General features: G+C 40.0%; 1 protein-coding gene across 1 annotated transcript; it reads right to left on the reverse strand.

Moving 5' to 3' along the window:
* Window positions 1–212: 212 nt before the first annotated feature.
* Window positions 213–20,116, reverse strand: LOC306856295 (fibroblast growth factor 10-like). The gene is made up of 3 exons (XM_079395473.1): window positions 19,098–20,116; window positions 4,808–4,911; window positions 213–1,132 (listed from the first exon to the last, which is right to left on the reverse strand). The coding sequence occupies exons 1-3, from the start codon at window positions 19,402–19,404 to the stop codon at window positions 938–940; spliced, it is 606 nt and encodes a 201-aa protein (XP_079251599.1). The 5' UTR covers window positions 19,405–20,116; the 3' UTR covers window positions 213–937.
* Between the last annotated feature and the right edge of the window lie 3,050 nt (window positions 20,117–23,166).

A 23,166-nucleotide genomic window follows, 5' to 3' on the forward strand; every position in this document is an offset into this window, starting at 1 on the left:
ATGTGTGGTTTCAATTATGGTATTTTATCATGCAAACTGTGACTGAGAAAATCACTAAAGCTGGTAGTTTTTAAAGGTACAGAAAATGAATTAACCGTGTCACCCCTTCCCTCAAGTGCAGCAAAATTATTTGTTTTACAGATGCATTTAACCTCTGAGAAGTGAATAAAAGAAGAAAATGAGCTTTTCTCAACATCACGGACGCAACTTCTGCTAGGTAAGGAGAAATATATTTATTTATTCATGTGTAACCGATAGAATAGCTTTTTTAAAAGAGGAGCATAAATGATAAAAAATGTCCATTCCATGTTTTTTTGCCTTTGTTTTTCTTTAAATATTACATAAAATAAATAATTTATTCCAAAGCAGTCAGGTAAAGAATGGAGATATCAAATACAGTGGCTTTTGCATGTTAATAATGTTAGAGTTCTTTACGCTATGGTGCTAGCTTGACTAAATTCGGATGAAGGATGCGGGGTCTCCGTCTCGGCCTCTCAGTCTTGCACCTTGAGCAAGTGCTTCCAGTAAGTGTTTGCATAACTTTCAGTCCACTGAGTCACAGAGTTTGAGAGTCTGTTAGAGTGTCTCGTATGAGTTAGTACAGCATAAATAACTGCATCCAAAGGTCACACACACAAATACACACAAGCAATACACTCTGTGAAAGGTCTCTTCAGTTCATTCTGGGAGATTGCAATGTCCGATTCCTCTCCGTAGGTTTTGGTCCAACCTTTCCTTTGCTAGAAAAGGGTTTGGCATAAAAAAATGTCCCATGTTTTCTCTGGTGCCAATAACTTAAAAACAAATATGTGACAACAATCGGACTCAGTGAAAAGGAGTTCTCTTGGTTCCTTTACATAGTGCCTTCTCCAAACTGTCGAAAAATTCCAAGTCTTTCCTCAGTGCAGTTAAATGTTCCCTTTCGGTGGGGTTGTAGCTACACGATAGGAATGGGGAGAAAGTGTGTGGCTGTGTTTTTTCTCCGGGTCTTTTTGGCTCTCATCGTCTTCCCGTTGGCCATCAGGCCCACGAACATGGGCTTCTTCCTGTTCCTCCACTCTGCCGAGGCGTAGGTGTTGTACCTGTTCTCCTCTATCCGCTCTATCAGCTTGCAGTCAACACCAAAATCCTTCTGAAAGAAGAAGACATACTTGAGTCAGTTCAAGATATCAGTGCAGTTTGTTGATTTATTTAAAAAGTAATGAATGCAAACCATATCAATATTATAGTTAGAAAAATGCATTTCATGAAATTCAAGATTCAAGATTCAAGAGATTCAAGATTCAAGAGTTTTATTTGTCACATACACAATTATACAGAGTATAACCAGCAGTGAAATGTAGGTCAGGTCCGCTCCAAGGACAGTGCAATTATAAAGTATACAAATATTAAGAGAAGAAAAGTAGAAAAAAAAAAAATAAATAAATAAATAAATAAATAAAAAATAAAATAAAAGAATAAAATAAAAAGATAGATAAAAAATATAAATATAAATGTGCAGGTCAGTATGTTGTTGACTTAAATAGTACTAAGAGGAATGTGCAAAATAATGTGCAAAAAAGTTGTACAGGGTATATAATAGCAGCAATATGAGGTAGAGAAAAATTATGAATAGCTTATTGATATGGTGATATTTACATGGAGTCAAGTGATGTTATGACACAGAGTTAGAGTTTAGGAGCCTGATGGCCTGGGGGAAGAAGCTCCTCCTAAGTCTCTCAGTTTTTGCCATCAGGCTACGGAAGCGCTTACCAGATGGAAGCAAAGTGAATAGATGGTTACCAGGGTGATTTGAGTCCTTGATGATTTTGACAGCTCTATTTTTGCAGCGTTTGAGGTAGATGTCCTGCAGAGAGGGGAGAGCAGACCATGAGATGCGCTCAGCTAAGCGCACAACTCTCTGTAGTGCTTTGCAGTCCTGATTGGAGCTGTTTCCATACCACACTGAGATGCACTGAGTCAATACACTTTCTATGGTCCCTGAATAGAAAGTTTTCAGGATTGCTGGTGAGACCCTGAATTTCCTCAGCTGTCGCAGATGGTACAGTCTTTGCCTGGCTTTCTTTACCTGTGTTTGGATGTGTGTAGTCCAAGTCAGGTTCTCGGAGATGTTTACACCGAGGTACTTGAAGCTGCTCACCCTCTCCACAGGGGTCCCACTGATCATAAGAGGAGTGTAGGGCTGCTGCGGTCTCTTCCTGAAGTCCATGATCAGCTCTTTAGTTTTGCTCACATTCAGAGAGAGACAGTTGTCCTGGCACCATGATGTGAGTCTCTCTACCTCGTCCAAGTATGCGGTCTCATCGTTGTTGGAGATGAGGCCCAGAACCACAGTATCATCAGCGAATTTAACAATGGATGTGGAGCTGTGAGAGGACACGCAGTCATGCGTGTAGAGAGAGTAGAGCAGGGGACTCAGGACACAGCCCTGTGGGGCTCCTATGTTCAGAGTGATGGAGTTTGAGGTGAACTGGCCAACTTTCACCACTTGAGGTCTGCCGGTGAGGAAGTCTTGAATCCAGTCACAGAGTGAGGAGTTTAGGCCGAGGTCTGTGAGTTTAGATGCCAGCTTGATGGGGACTATAGTGTTGAAAGCTGAGCTATAGTCAATGAATAGCAGCCTTACATAATTTCCATTGTTGCTATCCAAGTGTGTGAGGGAAGAGTGGAGAACGTGAGAAATGGCATCGTCCGTGGATCTGTTTGGGCGATAGGCAAACTGAAGAGGGTCCAGAGTATCAGGGATGGAGGAGCAAATGTGGCTCTTTACAAGTCTCTCAAAAACCTTCATGACTATAGATGTGAGGGCAACTGGGCGATAGTCATTCAGGCAAGAGGGTTTATTGTTCTTTGGCACAGGGATAATGATGGATTTTTTGAATGAGGTGGGAACCACGGCGGTAGCAAGGGACTCATTAAAGATAGAAGTGAGCAAACCAGCGAGCTGATCGGCGCAGGACCTCAGAACACGGCCGGTTATCCCATCAGGTCCGGCTGCTTTCCTGACGTTCACTTTCTTTAGCGCCCTCCGAACCTCATCCTCCGACACGGTGATTACAGGATCATCGCTGCTCTGCCTGTTGCTTCCAGACGCGCTGGTCGGCAGAAACGCGCCGCCGCCGTTGCCATCGAAGCGGCCGTAGAAGATGTTTAACTCGTCGGCCAGCAACGGATCTGCCCTCACCTCCGCGGAGGATTTGTTTCCGAAGTCACAGATGGTCCTCAGTCCCTGCCACATCCGTCGAGAGTCGTTGAGCTGGAAATGAGACTCAATTCTCTCTCTGTATCTGTGTTTGGCGGCTCTTACTGCGCGTCGGAGAGCATAGCACGATGCTTTGTACTCGCTCGTATTCCCAGACAGAAGAGCCTCATTGTAAGCGGCGGTGCGTGTGTTAACCGCGGCACGGATTGTTCTGTCCACCCACGGTTTCTGATTGGAGAATGTCCTTATCGTTATTGTTTCTGTAGCTTGCTCGGTTAGCGTGTTTACGAAGCTTAGTGCTACATCCGTGAACTCGCTGACGTCAGAAGAACTCGCCCGGAACATGTCCCAGTCGACGTCATCAAGCGCCGCCTGCAGCATAGTCTCTGAGTGGGAGGACCAGCGCGTCACTACTCTCTGCACCGGAGGTTCCTGAACGAGCCTTTGTTTGTATCTCGGTGTTAGAAAGATGCGCTGGATATAATATTATGCTATAAGGTTGCATTATTATATGTACAAAATATTGTTATAATATAATATTAAATTTTCACCCATTTCACCCCAAACTGTCTACTACTATCTTTCACCTTCTCTCATCTTAACATTATAAAAATTGCTTCCATGACTTTCAGAAAAAAATTCATTTCATAAAATTAATATAATATTGTATATAATTTTAACTATTTTAAATACAAAATATTGTTATAAATATAATCAATATCATATTGACACATTAAAATGATCACTCTATACATCTGTAAATTTTTCAAACTATATAAAATATAAATATATATAAAATATTTTTTTATTTGTTTGTTTTAAAATATTGTTATTTTCAGAATTAATATATATAGGCATCATCATAAAGATGATTTTTATTCCCCATTTCCCCATTTCCCCATTTTACCCTTTGAAATCACAAGAAATATATATTTCCAGAATTTTCTTTTTTTTTTCATAATATAAATGGTAGTGTACGTCACTTTTTTAAAATTTCCACAGTAAGTACAACAGACCTGAGGCACAGGTGATTGCATCTTAGGACTTTCCCCTTCCACTCTGTTGATTTCACTTTTAGGAAAAGAGCGGATGAATGAAAGGCGATGGGGCTGGAGAGAACTCGGAACAAAGAGCGAGCAGGGGATTGTATGGCTGGATTGTGAATGGAGGAGAACACATGCATGGAGCAGTATTGGAGGAGAGACTACAGTGTAAGGAAGAGGGCCTTCTCGTCTTACTTTTTCAAAGGTGACAGAACTCTTTTGCTGAAGCCGACTTTTGCTGGGGGATTATTTACAGGCAATGGAGTGGAACTGTCCTTTAAAACAACCCCGGGCTTTTTAAGTGCCCCGAGACATGAGAAATAGAGCAGGCTGTCTGACATCAAAGCCTCTGAGAGGGACTCGAGGGCTGACGGATCTTTCTGGAAGCTTGTAAAGAGCTGAATTTCTATAAATAGTTTAGAAATTCTGAATGTTGTTTAACAATTTCCGATAAGATGGACGTCTTCGGTTTGGATGGGATCATGAAACGTTATCATTATTTGTTGTGGAGTCCAGTCATTAACTATAATTAAAAGAGAAATGAAGAGAAAATTATGCTCACCGCCCCGTAGACCACCCCTTTCTTGTTAATTGCAAGGTAGTAATTGCTTTGAATCCCCTTGATGGCAACGATGCCCACATCCACAGACTTGATTTCGAGTGTACCTAGAAAACAAATGTAAACGTATAATTTACATAATGTCCACATTAAAACATTGCAGGTTTTAGAGTTTTCGGAATTATGCAAATACTTATTTTACATTAAACAAGGTGCAATGCTGGTGTCATGTGAAACATGTAATTGCATAATGACAAATGCAAGCCTAAAATGATAGAACAGGTAACAAATATCAACATGTAAATATAGGTAAAAGCATCACAGAAATGACCTCCACGAACTTTACCCACAATCCACCTCATAACCCCAGTGCTACAGTCAGAAAATCCTCCCATGCAGGAGTACTTATGTTCCAAAGTGCTCATTTATGACATAAAAAGTCATATTTTGCGGTCTTTGTTGAAGTTTTCAGAGCTGAAAGGCATGCTGGCAGAGGTTTGTAGCCATTAGTGATTCAAGTTGTGGTAACCATTACTGTTTTGCCTTTTAAAAGGCAATTATGTAAACCCATAAAGCCATCACGCTTTAGATGGGATTAGTCCCAGACCAAAGCATGTCCTAGTAGCAAACAGGGCTATGTGGTCCTATGTTGTTTGTGTATGGGGTTAAAAGAGCTTTTGCCTGCAGCTTCTGGCCTTTGACGAACACGAGCAGTTCAGTTTACCTTGCTGCTTAAGTGAATTCAGTGCTTTTATCTGCAACTATTCAATAACACATCAAAAGTGTACAAAAACAAGCTTCTAAAGCAAGTGAGCAGCCTACCAATCCTGCTGAAAAAACCAGCATCAACCTTTTTACTAGTTCAGGGTAATTCGTGCTGGTCTAGTTGGTGATCCAACACAGTTATGCCGGTTGACCTAGGAAGTCATGGTTAAGTTATTAACATTGAATTAATGATAGCTAAACTAAATGTCCAAGAACATAATCCATTTGTTACTTTTGGATGGTCATAAATTCTAATCACAGAATCTATATACATTTTATTTTTCTATTGCTTTTGGAGACCAATAAGTAAAACTGTAAAATAATTACATTTATTTTAGCTATTTTTAAATAATTATTTAGATTGCTTAATTTGATGCTATTCCTACCACTGTGGTATAATCTATTTAAAATAGCCTAAAGCAGTGTTATTTTGGAGTTATTTATAGAAGTTTTACATTAAAATTATATTTTAGTAATTTTGTTATGTACTTTTGTCATTTTTTATTTTTGAATATTTTTATATTCCTTTATTTTTATAATTTATAAATTTTATAATTTAATTACTTTTTTATTTCTGTTTTAATTTTAGGAATTTTAGTACATCCACATTTCAAAGCAACATTTCTAACCTTTTAAGTTTAAGTTTTTTTTTTTTCAGCTTTATTTCAATTAACCAACAACCTTTTAAATATTTTGCATTTAAGCTGTACAACAAATTCTACAACACTGGCCTAAACAGCAATCAATCAATCAATCAATTCAATCAATCAATCAATCAATCAAAAAAAAAATTTTTTGGATTTATTTGTCAGTCAGTTATTTGTCAGTCAGCCTACTCCAGTAAAAAGTCAATATATTACATATCTACTTTCAGAACTATGTGAAACCCTCTGTGTCTTGGATGGTTTGTAAATGCCTAACATTGACATGAAAGTTTTTTGACGCAGAGGAATTGAATCCACACCTGTGGATCAGGAGCACAAGCTCTGCTACAACAGGAGGATTAAGTGGATCTGAAGGCTGTTACTCCACATGGGCTCAGGTTGCAATCACCAAGAGAAGATGTAAGGACCTAGTCTTCTATCCTCTCTCCTCCCTCGCCTCAGGTTCATGAGCAAGAGCGACAGAATAAAAGGAGATGGGATCACAGACTTGGTAGGATTAAGGGGGAATAATCCATGATCAAAGAGTAATAGAGTGGACAAAAGCAATGGAACGAAATTTTGACCAGAAATCTCAAACACTTATCATGCAGTTGCACCCATCCCTATGCGAATGATGTCATGTCATGTGTGCAAACAACATGTCATGTCTACAGTAAATTTGGTGGCTGCTCTTTAAAGCGTGCTATGTCAAAATAAAGCCTGAATCGTCTGGCAGAAACCACCTGTTTGCTTTCGGCTATTTGATGTGGTCTGTCAAACCAAAACACGCTGGAGTCTTTTTTTTTTTTTTTACGACTCTCTCACGAGTCCCAGGAGTGTTTCTCCTGTCTGCATTGAAGCTGAAATGCAGGTCTGCAACAAAAGGCTGGATTTACAAAACCAAAACATCTCTGAGGCACATAAGCAACAGGTCTCTCTACATGCTTTCTTCTTCCACACCATAAACATTTAAGATCTGCCTCTCTTTCATTTCAGATTTCTGCCAAATACCAGTTATTTAATGTGAGATTTGACCTAAAAGTATAATGAAATGTTTTAAGGCCAGTGTCTGAAGTGCAGTAAGCTCTCAAGCACATATTATCTAATCAACATTTTTAAGACATTACCAAGAACAACAGCTGTGCGTGCAACAAGTCTGTTACAGTTTTATTTGGCTCATTAAAGTGAATACGCACAGTCATGTAAGAGTTAAACCTCAACAAACCTCTACAGTAGTGGTTCTTAATCAGGAACTGCAGACCACCTAACACCTCATATCTGAGTTTTGAACAGCATACAAACTGTCCTTAACTTAAAAATAATCCTATTACTAATAACTATCAGTTACCGAATAACACTGAGTAATCATCAAAGTAGCAGAAGCCCTTCATCACAAATTTGTATTTTTTAATTATTTTTAAGATGCTTAATTTATTTTTATTTCAGTTGTAATAACTTTAGTGCTTCAGCTTAAACTTATTTTATTTGCCAAGGCAACATTTCTAACTTTTACCGAAGCTTTTAATGTCATATTTATATTTTATTTTATTTCAGCGGTTTTTTAGATATATTATTTATATTACTTGTATTTTTTATTATACATTTTATTTTAACAAATAATTAATAATATTTTAAATAATAATAAATGGCTTCTGCTACTAAGATAATGTACTTGATGGTTATTAGTTATTTATTAGTTATAAGCTATGTATTTCTTATTCTTTATATATTACGTCAGCCAATCAACTCACAGGCCCTTATTTTTTATATTTTATATATGTGTAATTTATTTTATATTATCAGCCAGGCCACTTGGAATCTCTCACACAGCACAGTTTGAGAATGGCCGCTCTACAGACAGTAAAGTCTTGACTCATAAGAGCATGATTACTTTTAAACAGTTTTCCTGGCAGACCCAATGTTTTGTTACATCTATATCATTGTGCTCCGGTATTCTGACAAACACGATTTCACTGCCTGCATTATTCAAAGCACTAGCCAAGGCATTCTCTTGAAAAAAAAGAGAGAATTTTGCAGTGCAACCTAATCCTCCAAGTATTCTTGTTTTACTCCCCGTTAGGGCTTGGATTACAAAGACTTAAAAGCCTCGGCATTTTAACAAGCCTGGCCCCACCTTACTCAAACCCTGCCTGTGAGTGGCCATGTGTCTGTGACATTACACTGCCCATGGCCCAACGGTGGTCCAGAGAGTCCCACCTGTAGCCTAGCGTGATCTTCCCTCAGTAGACTTGGCTCTTGCCCCAGGCTCTGTAGGTGGCCGCCCCCCCCCCCCCCCCCCCCCCTTCCCACTTAACGGCGTTCAATGTTTTCTTGGCAGGGTGACAGAACTCAGGTTATCGCATCTTGTGGTAATTACAAAAAACCCCAAAGCCTAGTATTTGTAGCCTTGTGCAACCTGCATCACCACCAAAGCCTGCGAGAGAGTGAAAGAGACCCCCATCCACTTCAAACGTGTTTGAAAACAACAATTTTTATCAGGCAGACGGACTTTTCCCTGGCAGCATTCAGATTGATCTTTTAAAGACGTCAAAATAAATAAATAAATATTTTTAATAAATAAATCTTACTTGCATTCGGGAACCCTCAACTACTTGTCAGCTCTCCACACCGGTGTAAAGCCTGAATAAGTCAAGTCATATATTACACCAGGATGCTTAATTGTCCTGGGAAACTCGGACCGCCACGCCTCTGAAACACACGTCTTTTCAATTAACCACCCGCCTTCAGGACCATAAAGGGAAAAGGGTCCCCATTAAAAGGCATCTTTGCTGCTGACCCATCATTGGCTTCTGATGACAGTGACTTGGACCTTTGATCTGGGTTCTGCGGGCCCCTGGCTCCTGGGCTCAGGGAGATCAGTGGACGGGTTTGGAGGGCCGGTCTCATTATCCCATCCTAGCTCTGCTGAAACCAGTACAAATATCTAAACATTCTTAAATCAAGATACTTTTACTTGACAGGCAAAATGACTTAAGGTGAAAAAGCTATTTTTCTTGTTTTAAGCACGAAGTCACCTAATTTTATGATATTAAATCTTAGTTTTCTGGTGCAAGTAAATGTTTCTCAAGTAAATGTATCTTTATTTAAGAATGTTCAGAAATTTTACTTAAAAACAAGACAAATAAGAATATCAGTTTTTGCAGTGTAGAGCAACTTTGAATGAACTAGAAGGACAGCAGTGTTTGTGTGCAGTCCTTTAGAAGATTTTAGCACCTCCGCTCCGCCTATTGTTTGTTGGATTGTATGGAGAAATGCAACGTTTTTATGTTAAAAGCTACAAAACAGATCAGATGATGATAACCTGATGATCTCAATCATGAAAACAAAATAAAATTAGCCTTTCAAGATGGTTTACAGAAAGCATATGTGGCCTCTGAAGACAGACTCAGAATAACATCTATACTTTTTTTCAGAGATGTGTTAAAAGCTTTGTGAATAATGATGATTTTTCTTAAAACAATTTTGTTCATTTTTTCAGCACCTCATGAACAAGCTTTCATTACTGATTTTCCTACTGAAATTTGCTCATAGAGCACAATGCAAACTCAATGGTAAAGAGAGTTATGCAATCTGTTCTCCCTCCCATCCACCAGTTTATCTTCTGAGATCTCACAGTAACTCCATTGCACTTCTGTCTTTAGGGCTTTATGACCAGCCTGCTAATCCAAGCACAGACACACTACAAGGTGCGAGAGTGGGAAGCAAAAGTCAAATGTTGCATTTTTGGTTTACAATTGTAACAAAGTCTGCGACTGTGCATACAAGAAACAGTAACTCTTTAAAGAGTTTACCAAGGGACCCCGCATTGACCACTACTTCCTTAGAGGTAGGGCAAATCAGTCGGATGAAGCCCAGTGGCAGGATACTCACCACAGCCCACAGGGTATCAGCACCCCAGGTGAAGCTCTGTCAAGCACAGCTCCACCAACGGACATGAGCCCAGACCCTGTCCAGACACAGCCAGCGGTAGAGAGGAAAATGATTGGACGAAAACCTCAAATTCTGTGGCCTTAATCCTGCCAGAAAAAGGAGTGGGGAGCCATCGACACAGACCTCGTCCATCTCCTAGAAGGTCTGAAAGGAGGTGCCGAAAGAAAATTGGAGAAGATAGGAGAGATCATCTATAGCTATGGCTTAGAGAGTTTCGGAGTGAAACGCAAGGTCCACAGTACTCAGAAGGAACCCTCAGTCCATCTTAAATCCAGGAGATAAGAAGAGATTAATCGACTTGTGAAAGAGAGAAGATGCCTGAGAAGACAGTGGAAGAAGGCCACAGAAATGGAAAGGGAAGGAATTGAGGTGTTGCAGGCCGACAGCAAGTGGCGCCTTTCAACGCTACGAAGAGCAGAAGGTCTGAGAAAGCAACATAAGAAGAAAGAGCGAACAAGGACTGCCTTCTATAGAGATCCCTACAAGTTCGCCAAAGACCTCTTTGTCAAGGAGAAAACCGGGACTCTCAAAGTACCTGTGAGAGAACTGGAGGAGTACCTGAGAAAGACCTACTCCGACAATCAGAGACATGTGCCAGCCACCATCCCCGATGACATGCCACCAATCCAACCACCTGAGCACCAGTTGTACACAGGACCCCCAACATTTTCTTCAGTGTGGTGGCCCAAAGACTTTCAGCATTTCTGCAAAATAACAATTATGTTGACACCTCAGTGCAGAAGGCAGGGATAAGTGGTTTCTCAGGATGCTTGGAACACGCAAATGTCATCTGGCACCAGGTACAAATGGCCAAGAAGGTAAAGAAAGACTTGCATGTGGTTTTCTTAGACCTTGCCAATGCATTCGGGTCAGTGCCTCATGAGGTGCTGTGGGCAGCCTTCAACTTCTTCCAAGTCCCAGAGGTCATCACAAGGCTGGTTAAAGCCTATTTCCAGGACCTCCAGTTCTGCATTACAACTTAGGATAGTACAACTGCCTGGCAGCACTTGGAAATAGGCATAATGGCGGGCTGCACCATCTCCCCACTGGCCTTCACCATGGCAATGGAGTTAATAATTCGGGCATCTTGTTGGGTAGTTGGAGGGGAACGTCTGAAGAGTGGGCTGTGGCTTCCTCCAATCAGGGCGTATATGGATGACATTACGACCATAACAACAACTAACGCATGCACCAAACACCTGCTGTACAAACTCCAGGGAAACATCAGATGGGCACGAATGGAGATTAAACCCAGCAAATGTCATGAACAAGAGTCCTGCCCTCTCCAACCAACCTACATCTGTGGTTTGGAGAGGATCCAGTGTTCTGCCCCAGCAACACTGAAACACATCCTGGTGGGATGTAAGACCAGCCTTATGCAAGGCAGATACACTTGGCGCCACAACCAAGTGCTGAAGTGCCTGGCTGGTACACTGGAGAGTAAGAGGGTAACTGTTAACGCCATGCCCCTGGAAGCCCAGACTACTTTCCGCCAACCAACATCCTTCGTCCGGGAAGGGGTGAATCGATCGCCTCCAGACTCATGCCCACTGAATGCAGCCCGGGACTGGGAAATGCGAGTAGACTTAAGTCAGAGGCTTACCTTCCCACCCAAAATTGCAGCGACCAACCTGCGCCCAGACCTGGTCCTTTGGTCCAAATCCTGTCGACATGTCTTTATAGTGGAATTGACAATGCCGTGGGAGGAAGCTATCACTGAAGCATTTGAAAGGAAAAGGTTGCGATAAGCAGATTTGGCTGCCGAAGCAGAGGACCGGGGATGAAAGGTAAATCTGCATCCAGTGGAAGTGGGCTGCAGGGGTTTTGTAGCTAGTTCCACCATAAAGCTGTTAAAGGAGGTTGGACTCAGAGGACAGGCTCAGCGGAAGACCATCAAAGACCTTGCAACTGCTACTGAAAGAAGCAGTCACTGGCTGTGGCTGAAGCGGAAGGAGACTGTATGGGCGCCCAAGTGACCTCATGGAGCCTCCGGTGCGACACACACCCAGGTCTGATCAGCCTGTGGTGGGCCAGCCTCGGGTGAGGGTGTATTGTGATAAAAGCCCGAAACACCCAATGAGGCCGGGGTGCACAACTGATGATGTGTCGTGTTGGAGGCACCAGGCGGTCATCCCCCAATTTAACTCCATCCAAGAGGACATCTCCAACAATTGTGCTTGCTGAATGTCAAGGGATTCTAACATCTAGTCCTAGTAAATTATATATAAGTGTGTGCATGCAGTCTTCAGTCTTGTAGTGTGTGCTTGGCCTAAAAAAAACATTGGATTTTGAAATGTTAAAAAGCTAAAAGGGACACATGATTTAAGGACTGTGACTTGCCCTATGGATGATGTGTATTTGAATACATGATAACATTACGGTGCTCAGGGGTATATGGTTCAAATGTGCATGTCTTCAGTCTGAGCTTAAAACACAAGAACCAGCTCTATTTCATATTACGTAATGCGTCCTCAGACAGTAGTGAAAACAGTAGTGCTGTTCTCCCGCTATAAATCTGCTAAAATGTGACTCATTGAAACAGAGAAGCACATAAAGAAGAGAAAGTCAGAATATGAGTACAATTCTTCTTTCTCTCTTCCAGTTGCTACGCTCCATACTCAGAGCCCCTATATAATGGGTTGTTTTGAGATTTACATTTACACACATATTTTGTTTCACAGCAGAAAATGTTTTTTTTGGAACAACATGAGGGTAAATGATGACAGAATTATCATTTTTGGATGAATTATTATCCCTAAACTCTTCACATATTTCATGTTATTCTAGATCTTCAGAGCATGTTAAGTATCATGTTTTTGTTTGACTACCTGTCCAGGCATTTGTTAACCACCCTGCACACTGTCAGGGGACTGAAGATTTTGTGCTCAACTAATTTTTTGATGACAGACAGATTTGTTCAGTGTTTGCATTGCCTGGGCAATGAAACCACTGAAATACTTTCCGCACATGCAACCATGCATGCATCATCCCAAACACATACATAACATACCCAAACATCCAAACAACCTTCTGTGGTGGCAAACAGTTTCCAACCTCCTCCTAAATGTCAAAGCAAACACCCATCTTAATGGGAACCAATGCAAGACCACTCAAACTTCCTGCTCTCTTCTTTGACAGGCCAGATCTCTGCTCGCACTGGTCCTCGTCTCTCTTCAGTGCTTTGATGCGCCAACCGCCGCCATCTGTTCAAGCACACATCGCTTAGGAATTCCCCTTAGAGCTTGTGAGAAGATGTGTTTGAGGAAAGCTTCACCCTGCTCTCATTTGTCCAGTGCTGTATCAAACACTTAACAGATTTATAGGACACTGAAAGATCTTGCAAAGTCATTCCCTCAATCTTTCCTTTTGAATGGCTTGATAAACATAAAAAGAACAACATGTGTTTGTAGATATCACAGTTATCATAACTCCCTGTACCTGGCTTAAAACTTGTCTGTCTTACTACGTAAACTGCTCACCTCAAAGCTTATAGTTTCCTGAAAACAATTCCAAAGCAATTGTTGTCTCAATGGTTTGTGGGCAAGTGTGCTTTTAGTCACCGTCTGTTGGCAATCAGACAGACCACAGCAGAAAAGAGACAGTGCTGTTTCTCCCAAGAACATCTCATGGCACAAATGGTGCTCTGCGTTAGGTAATGGGGTCAGAGGTTAGGCATACATCTGGTCTTCCACTCCTCCAAGTTGAACTTTCAGAAGGGAAAACTGGATGTATTAACTAGATGAAGATGTTGAGCTGCTACTACAGAATATACACATGTTGTGGGTACAACAGTCTAAAGTGTACTTTTACATGATTTTGAAAACATGGACTTTTACCTCATTTTACGTGTTAAAATGATAAAATACAAATTATGGCACATTATTTTTTTTTTTAAATCGTGCTCCTTTAAGCATGAAGTGCTAAAAACAACTTTCACAATAACTCATATATAATAATTGTAGATCAGTGTGAATATTGGCCCACTCATTTTAGCATCTGTTTAAACATATTAGCTTTTAAAATAAATGAGACACTTTTTAATAAAATATTTAGAATTACCATTCAAAAGTGTTTTTGAAAGAAGTTTCTTATCTCCTCACTAAGGCTGTGTTTATTTAATCACAAACACTATTGAAAATAGCTATTTTAATATATTTGAAAATGTAATTTATTCTAGTGACGGCAAAGCCAAATTTTCAGCAGCCATTATCCCAGTCTTCAGTCTCATATGATTTTTTAGAAATCATTCTAACATGCTGATTGATTATTATTATCAATTTTAAAAACAGTTATGCTGCTTACTATTTTGTGGAAACTGCCCCCCCCCCCAGGATACTTTGACGAATAAAAAGTTCATAAGAACAGCATTTATACAGTAAAGACATTATAAATGTCTTTAATGTAACTTTTGATAAATTTATTAAGTAATTGTTGAATAAAAGTATTAATTTCTTAAACAAAAAAAAACTTATTGACCACAAACTTTTGAATATTATTGTAGATGGAACAAACTAAATGGAACAATGGACAGCTTATAAATAAACATGTCAAAACTATCAGCATGTTGCATTTTTGAGGGCCGTGTATCTTGTAGTGATCCTCAAAATGTCTTGTAAAAAAACAGCTCTGTTATTTATGAATCAGAAAGGAGAAAATCTATGAGAACGTCAAGGTCAAAGAGAATGAAACACTGACACTAACCTTTTGAACATCATCTCAATCCTCATAAGTCATTTTTATTACTTGTGTGGTTGGGATTTCCCACGGGAGCTATAAACGGGCACCGTAACCACAGAGAGCATGCACACACACACTTCTGAAGAGTGCCATGGCAGGCAACATGTCATTCAAAGTCATACATTGCACGTTCATTCACACCAGTGAGTCATTTTACAACTACATTTGAGCTGTAAAGCAGGAGGTAACTGAATAAACCAATGTTATGATGAACATGCAATCATATAGATTATAAATCTGTGATCAGATATCATATGAAAATTATCACTAACTAATAAGGCTTCACAATTTATTTGTTTGCAACATGCGTTTTTGCAGTGGTTGGACACTATGGCCAATCACAGACATGTTTACTATGCGCATGAATGCAATGACAAAAAGGTGTTTAATGAATCTGTAGGCCTATCATTAACAAAAACTGGTCATAGTGAGTAAGAACACTTCACTTCGGTTCATGGTGGCACCAAAAATGATGTTGATGCTCAAAAAGAAGGTAAAGTACCAAAGTCAAAAGCTTTGTAGGTCATTTAGTTTTTTTGTTGTTAGAATTTGCTAGATGTAATTTGTAAATAAAAGGCTGAATAATGGTTTATTTAACAGAAATACATATTTTATATATATATATATATATATATATATATATATTATTATTATTAATAATAATAATAATAAATTACCTCAGCTTGTATGCAGAAGTACCACATAATTATTTTAATATAAGTTTATTTTTTAATAGAAATTAATAATAGCATTTTCAAATATTAGGAACATTTATGATTTTGGCATACTAACTAGCATCAGTTGATTGTTTTCCATTTTGTCTCAGCAGACGTGCTGAGAGCTGCTTGCAGTTATCTTTTTATTGTTATTGATGAAAGATTTAATGTCACACCAGGCTCTGAAAATTCATAACAACAATGCAGCACAACGCTGCCCAACAGGCTGTGTCCTTCCATGCTAGTTTCTGAGAAACACTTGACAGAATAGGCTTATTCATCTTTCTTTCTCATTAAAATGGCAAAAAAAACTTTTATAAAAGGTAAACTGACAGAAGTTGATGGAATGCAGGAGGAAAGACAAGTTATGAACATTAGCATTCATTCAGCAAACAAAAGCAAGGGTTTGTTTGCTATATAGTTGATAAGGTTCCGCCTAACGGATACAAAGAAACTCAACACCTGAAATAAACTGAGTAATTTATATTCTCTCATGAAGAAAAACAGCCATCAAGTGTGCCACTCTGACCAAAACTAATGGAGTTTGGCCTGGAAACACCTCATTAGACCAGCAATAATCTGTATTCTTAATTGAGCCCTATTAGATTAAACTGACTCCAAATGGAGTGAGAGACATATAATGACCGCTGGCCTGACCCTTGTTTGATCTGCTGCCCAAGAGCTGACACGATGATTGGAAAGACCCCTGCACTTTAGACCTTACGATTCAACCAGTAGTTGAACTCTGATCGGACAAATCCCCTCAATCAAAGCTGTCAAAGACTAATGATCCTCATTAACAATTTCCTCCGGCCATGCCAACACCAGAGGTTTTGCGCTCGTGTCGATACTGACATTTTCATCAGCGCCGTGTGATAAACACAAAACAATTGCGCAGAAGAAAGAGAAGACAAACAAGATCAAAACAGGAAAAGAAAGATTAAACTCCGGCCGGTCCGTGTGAGAGCTTTTGCATCACAGTGAGCTTGTTGTTAGGCTCGCTCAATACACCGAGGACAGCTCCGAGTTCCAACACGGGGTGCCGTTTCAAAAAATGTCTTGGGGGAAACACAATGTGACAAGAGTGATACTGAGCTGATGGATTCTGAAAGGAAATCAAACAATATGGGTGGGATAGGATTTCAAGCTGCACATAGACAGGTCTTTTGTGGACTTGAAAGCTAAAGAAGGCTGGACTGGAGAACTCAAACATGGACAAAGAGACTCTCTGACTGGGAGTTTGAATCTGGGAAATGTAACAATCTATCATACTTAGGCTCTTTGCAAATATTTTTCCACATCAAATATGCAAAACAAATATTGGCCCACTCATAAAATACGGACTTTCGATTTACTGCAAGTGTTTATGGGGGAGTAAATGTAAATTTTGCATCAAGATGTGACATTTTATATGTGCATTGCTGGTAAATAGGCTACATTAATGTCTCTTTAAAATAAAAAGGCGTAATTTCTTCCACTTTTGCTTTTCCAAAAGTATGTCCTGTAACTCGAATGTAGTTTCATTCGACAGTTAATTTCAGCTCAACGCAAAGTATTCTTTTCATAAACATTAAACGTGGAAGTTAAAAATATTTAAAAAAATAATAATTTGACAGCTCAGATCTATGCACGGTCTTCAGTTCTATTCAAACACCGGGCCTTCAAACAAAGATAATTGTCGACATGACGTCAGTCTATATACAATAACACGCCGTGTTGTTCATGGGAATATTCTTTTTGTTAACTTGAGAGAAATATTATACCGCAAAGGGACTGGTTCCTTTTAAAATGCCAGTGGCTCCAACTGGAGTAAAATCATTTGAGGATGTTTTGATGTTTCAAGTACATGATGATACATAACATAGCAAGCCACTCATTTCTGGCCATTTTACAGGTTTTTGCGGCAACAACAATGGCCTCTGATTACAGAATAAATCAAGCAAACACGCTTGTCGTAAACGCCGCACACTAACATTTCACCGCGCCGCTGTTTTGAAGCGAGGGACGCAGTGAGCACTGCTGCTACCTTGTGGGCACCAGAGGCCATTTGAATTCAATTAAAGCGCCTGCAAAAAAGCACAGGGAAGGCAGAGTGATGGCAGAGGTCCAATCTGTTTTGGAGAAATGATCCATTCACCAACAAGTGGTTCCCCTTTGCTATGCCTCCCGCAGACATTCCAGGCCATATCCACACTTCATATATATCAGCACTGAAACAAGAAGTGAATCCCCACTGAAACTCTATGCATCTAGCTGGAACATTATAACCAGTATGCTTCATGTCTAAGGGTAATTGTGGGAGCTGTGCAATTTTTTGCAAGTGGTGAGCGAGTGGCAGGAATCTTTTAACATGTACAGAGATCACTGGCATATGATACGTACAAAAACGTGGATATTTTTATTTTTAACAGGCATGTTTTTTCTATTTAATTTACATTTGAAAAAAGCTGACACACATTTATTTTATTTATTTATTTTCAAGCATCCATTAATAAATATAACTGTAAATGTTTAACCTCTATAACACTGGACCTAACAGTGTCCAGCTTTCTGGACAAACTCTTTGATGGTAGTTGAAAGGCTTCCAGAACTCTTCAAGGCTGGTCTTGGATTTATTAAGAGACTTTCTGTGCAACACATTTAAGAGGCAGTTCGGCTAATTGAAATACCCACAGCCATGTCTTGCGGAGTTCCAGTACACCCTAGTCTAAAAAGCTGAGCAGCATGCACATGGGACCCATATGTCAAAGCCTTTTTTATTAGCGGCAATGTGTGTGCAACCTACTAACGAAAAAGTGCAGAGGGAGATTTGAGAGTGTGGTGGCCAGGTGCTTTGAGCTCCCTGCCGGGTGTCTGGGCATGCTACAAATTGTTACATTGAAATTCTTCTGATTATTCATAAATGAACACGATAACACGTTCAACAGAAAAAAAGAACCACCTGACATGTGCTTGAAATGAATAACATCTTTAAAGTATGGCATTTGTTGCACCGACAAGGGAGTTATGGCAGCAGTAATATGCTGCACACTGGTGGTGGTTGAGGAGAGACCCCCCCACATGATTGTAAAGCGCTTTGGGTGTACAGCAATACACAATAAAGCGCTATATAAATGCATCATTCATTCAATAAAGATAACGGATGGACTGCGTGATGTTCGGGAGTAACTTCCAATAGTTTGCACATTTTACAGAAAGGAAAGGCTCCCCTGGTAATTTCAAATTGGTTCCAGGAAACCTGCTACGAATAAATCTGCACTCTGAAACCTAAGGACTAACATTAGAGCCGACTACCTCTCAGCAACACGTGCAAAGCCCAACTCAACGCACAGCAGCTCGCGCCCACCAACATCAGATAAGGTTTATATTATCTGCTGGATGTTTGACTGCAAAATCAAAGGAGGCAGGAAATAAGCAGTCCCATTTCTTCTATGGGACCCACATGTGAAAGAAAAGAGGAGAAAAACAGGCGTTACTCACTGTACAGATCGTCCTTGCTTTTTGTGCCGTTGACTTTTCCGTTCTTATCGATCCTGAGAAAGAACTTCTGGTAGGAGAAGAGTTTCCTCTTGCGCACGTCCCCCGTGAGGTGGTTGTAGCTGCGCACATGCCGCCCCACCACGGCAGACGACGAGGAGTTGGCGCCCCTCGGGGCACGAACGGCCCTGTGGGTGTCATGGCAGGCCACAGGCAGAGCTGAACACAGGAGCAGGAGCAGCAGCGGCAGGGAAAGGCAGGACAGACGGAACCAGGCTGAGGCACCCTTAGTCACTTTCCATTTGCACATTGTCCTGGAGCTCGGAAGACTGGGAAGAGCTTCACAGAAAGGTACATGCTGAAGAGCTGGCCGGGAGAAAGGGTGATACCAGGAGGTGAAGCCCAGTGAAGCGTCCGTGGTGGTAGCGTCTGCTTGTGCTGCTCAGGCTGGATTCGGTTCTCCTCGTGTCCAGAAGGAATGCGTCAACATCCATAACTCAAAACACCTCCGCGGGGAACCGCTTCACCTCCTCCTGCTCTCCCACGTACAATCCAGTAAAGAACCCCTGTTCTGTTGGACAGGGGGAAAATGAGGACAGCAAGAGGCAAGGAAAATGTTCTGGAGAAGAATGGCAAAACGACCCGAATGCAACAGGCCAGCGAATCTGTTCTCGATGAAACGAGAGGAATCCACAGTAGAAAAAAAACTGTAATCCCTGCTGTGTCCAGCTCTCTCAATGTCCCTCTGATTAAGAGTGGGTTTCCTTTTCTGCTTACCACCGAAGTGCTGAGAGGATCCTGAGGTGGAGCAGACTGAGCTCTGATACTCCTCTCACCTTATTTATTTGGTTCAGGGCCCCAGATGTAATCTCTTTAGCTAATAGGGAGACTATGAAAAGCAGTCGGCTTTGAAGATCCGAGTGTGCGCGTGCATGTTTTGCTTGCATGTATGCGTCAGAATGAGAGGCGATGAGGGGCATTTTTCCTCGCCCCTCTCCTATCTGTCTCACTCTGTTTCTCCCAATTGCCTCACCCACTCTCAGTGTCTCCCTCTCTCTCACTGCCCCTCCCACCCCGTTCCCTCCCATCTGGGCTGGGAGCCCCATGCGTCGGCCCGTACAGGTCTCCTCCAGCTAACTGCTGCAGCCCCACCGTGGCATGCGAGCCTTATCAGAGACACCTGGAGCTGATTGCCGCTTTTCCCCTCATTTACCACTGTCCTCATCAGTCTGCTATTCTACAGTAGGAACAACAAGACTCAGATGTACCTGAACTGTTTGTACCTTCAATACACATCGGAATCAGTTTATAGCAGCCTAATAAAGTCTTATAGCCATTAAACTACATTTAATGGGCATTTACGACAACGAAAAGAGACATCAGTGCTGTCGTGGGATAGAGCTCACCCTGAAAACAATCTTTATCTCGAGACTGGTTTGTGTGTTGTTTAATTTCCTTTTCATATTGTCCAACAGAATCCGTATCTCCGCTTTTCTTCTCTTGTTCGACATCCCTCTCTGTTTTTCGGTGGAAAAACCGAGCCAAGTTTTACTTCTGCCAAGTAAATATTGTTCATATCATATTTGGGCACATCTTCAGTCATGAATTCCAAACTGTAGTGCAGCCGAGAGCCAAGTCAGTTAGTACTTTAAACAAGGTGTGAGAAGCACATTTCTGGAATTATGTGAGGGGGTGTCCTGAAGGAAAAAGTTTATTTATTGAAATTCTCAGGTCATCTTGCGTAACCATTTCATGACAGACTTACCTTACGTCAAAAGAGCTGTTGGAGTCGTGAAGAAGCGAGGAAGTCGACCACTAACCGGGGGAGATGTTTAATCATTACGGGTGGGGGGAAGGGCTGCAAAAAAGAGGGAAAAGAAACATGTGTTAGTGCAACTAAACTGTGCCCAGGGCATTTGAATGCATTCATTAAAACAATATAATTTTCTGTTAATATAATGTCAAGAAGTGTAGGAAGTCCCTTCAAAGTTTTGTTAATAAACATTTCCAATGTGCTCAGAGAAACAATTAAACTTTTGCCAATTTAATTTATAGTTTACTTAGTACTTCATATTGTTTAGCACAAAGCATTGCTTGGCAAATCATTGTCATTATTTTCTATAGCACAAAGTTCATAGTACTATTTCTCACATTTTCATCATTGCTAAGATGTGGATGCTGTGTCTGGGGTTAAAACAAAACTTCACTGGCACTGGTTCCCTCTAGTGAGACGAACTTTAACAACAGGAGTAACAACCTGAAACCCTAGACTGATCCTCTCAAAAGCTCATGTTTGAAGATGAATGGCTGTTTTCAATCTAAGGTGTCTTTCCTCTCCCCATAACCCTCATGAGCTCCATCTACCCAGTGCTGGTCTAACCCTGTGCCCGGGGTCCTCAGAAGTGTTGGTTCAGCACTTAATCTCACGTCTCCTTGCAAACACCTTGGTCTTCTCACACACTTCCTCTGTCAGACATTTCCTGCCAACACTAGGGACAAGGATCCAATCAGGAGAATGGAATCTCTGGGAACTCTGATTATTAAAACACACTTAATTGATTTTTAAAGAGGAACTCAAAGTTCTTCTGGTTTCTAGTGAATGTCGGACCACCCTGGTACAGCTGATAGATGATAAAAGTACTTTTGTATAAAAGTATGTTTTATACGTTTTTATAAACGTTTTTGATAAACGTACGTTGTAATATTTGCTCATTAACCTGTTAAAACATATGAATACCTGTGAAATATATCTCGAAATTATTATCAGCATTATTTTCTATTTTCTTATACACCAAATAATGTTTTAAGTTTTTTTTTTCTTCATACATTTGTTTTATTTTCAAATTTTACAATTATGTTTCTCCTGGGATATTATCATCATCATTATTTGTGATTTTCTAATACACCAAATAACATGTTTTTATGTTTGCTTTACTTCAAAATATTGCTGTAATTTTCAATTTTACAATTACATATTTCCAGTGTTGGGGGTAACGCATTACAAGTAACGAGTTACGTAATCAGATTACTTTTTTTCAAGTAACTAGTAATGCATTACTTTTTAATTTACAAGAAAATATCAAAAAAGTAACGCCAGTTACTTTGTTTTCCCATTTATTGACTGACAAGTCTCCTGTCCCCATGTTGGGAGAAATCTGAAGCACAGAGGCGTTGTGTGCGCTGTGTGAACATGATGTTACTGTAGTTCTAGACTAAATGTGAATGTGCATTAATTCATCTCACTCGCAAAAAAAAAAACGAACAGATTTAGTATTCATCAAAATGAATTAAATCAGTGAAATGCAAACTCAGAATATGACGCAAACCTGCAATAATTAAATATGTTAAACAACACAAATGTATCTAATCCCATTTTATTAACCAATGTCTTTGCTGCTGCTCAACCATACTAATAAGCAAAAATGACTGTAGATATACTAACAATTGTGCTTCATTTTTTTTTTAAGTGCTGAAGAGTGTTGAACCTTCTTATCCTGTGTTTTATTGTACAGATGTGAATTTACTCTTCCTTCAGCCTGAGGTTTATTCATTACACTTTTTGGTGTGAAAGGGCTTTTACATTTGCTATAAATAGAACTTCTTATATTAAAAACAAACAATCAAGCCCTGCTCATATTTAAAAAGTAACGCAAAAGTAACACAAAAGTAACGTAACACATTATTTTCCATAAAAGGTAATGTAATTAGCTACTTTTTTAGGGAGTAATGCAATATTGTAATGCATTACTTTTAAAAGTAACTTTCCTCAACACTGCGTATTTCCTGAAATATTATTATTATCAGCATTCATGTTTTTTTTCTACAAAATACTGCTCTTATTTTCACTGTTATGCATCTCATTGCCTAGTAAGAATATGCATTTATGAATAATAATAATAATTAAATGTTGCTAATAATAATGTTTGACTGTGCTTCTTAGATTTAACTTATTACAAAAATATATTGAAACCATTTAAGGATTTATAACTGATATTGTCAGATGGAAAAGTACATTTAAAAAAAATAATCACAGCAAGGTAAAACAACAACTGCAAGTACATGAAAGCGTTTC

This window comes from Barbus barbus, assembly GCF_936440315.1.
Source record: "Barbus barbus genome assembly, chromosome: 36".
Classification (NCBI taxonomy): Eukaryota; Metazoa; Chordata; class Actinopteri; order Cypriniformes; family Cyprinidae; genus Barbus; species Barbus barbus.

What these genes read in the sequence shown, in the direction of transcription:
- LOC306856295 (XM_079395473.1), bottom strand. Translation starts at nt 19,404, where the DNA reads ATGTGCAAATGGAAAGTGACTAAGGGTGCCTCAGCCTGGTTCCGTCTG. An exon ending in AAGCAAGGACGATCTGTACA is followed by an intron (nt 4,912 to 19,097) that starts GTGAGTAACGCC and finishes TTTGTTTTCTAG; the next exon opens with GTACACTCGAAATCAAGTCT. An exon ending in AAGGGGTGGTCTACGGGGCG is followed by an intron (nt 1,133 to 4,807) that starts GTGAGCATAATT and finishes TTCTTCTTTCAG; the next exon opens with AAGGATTTTGGTGTTGACTG.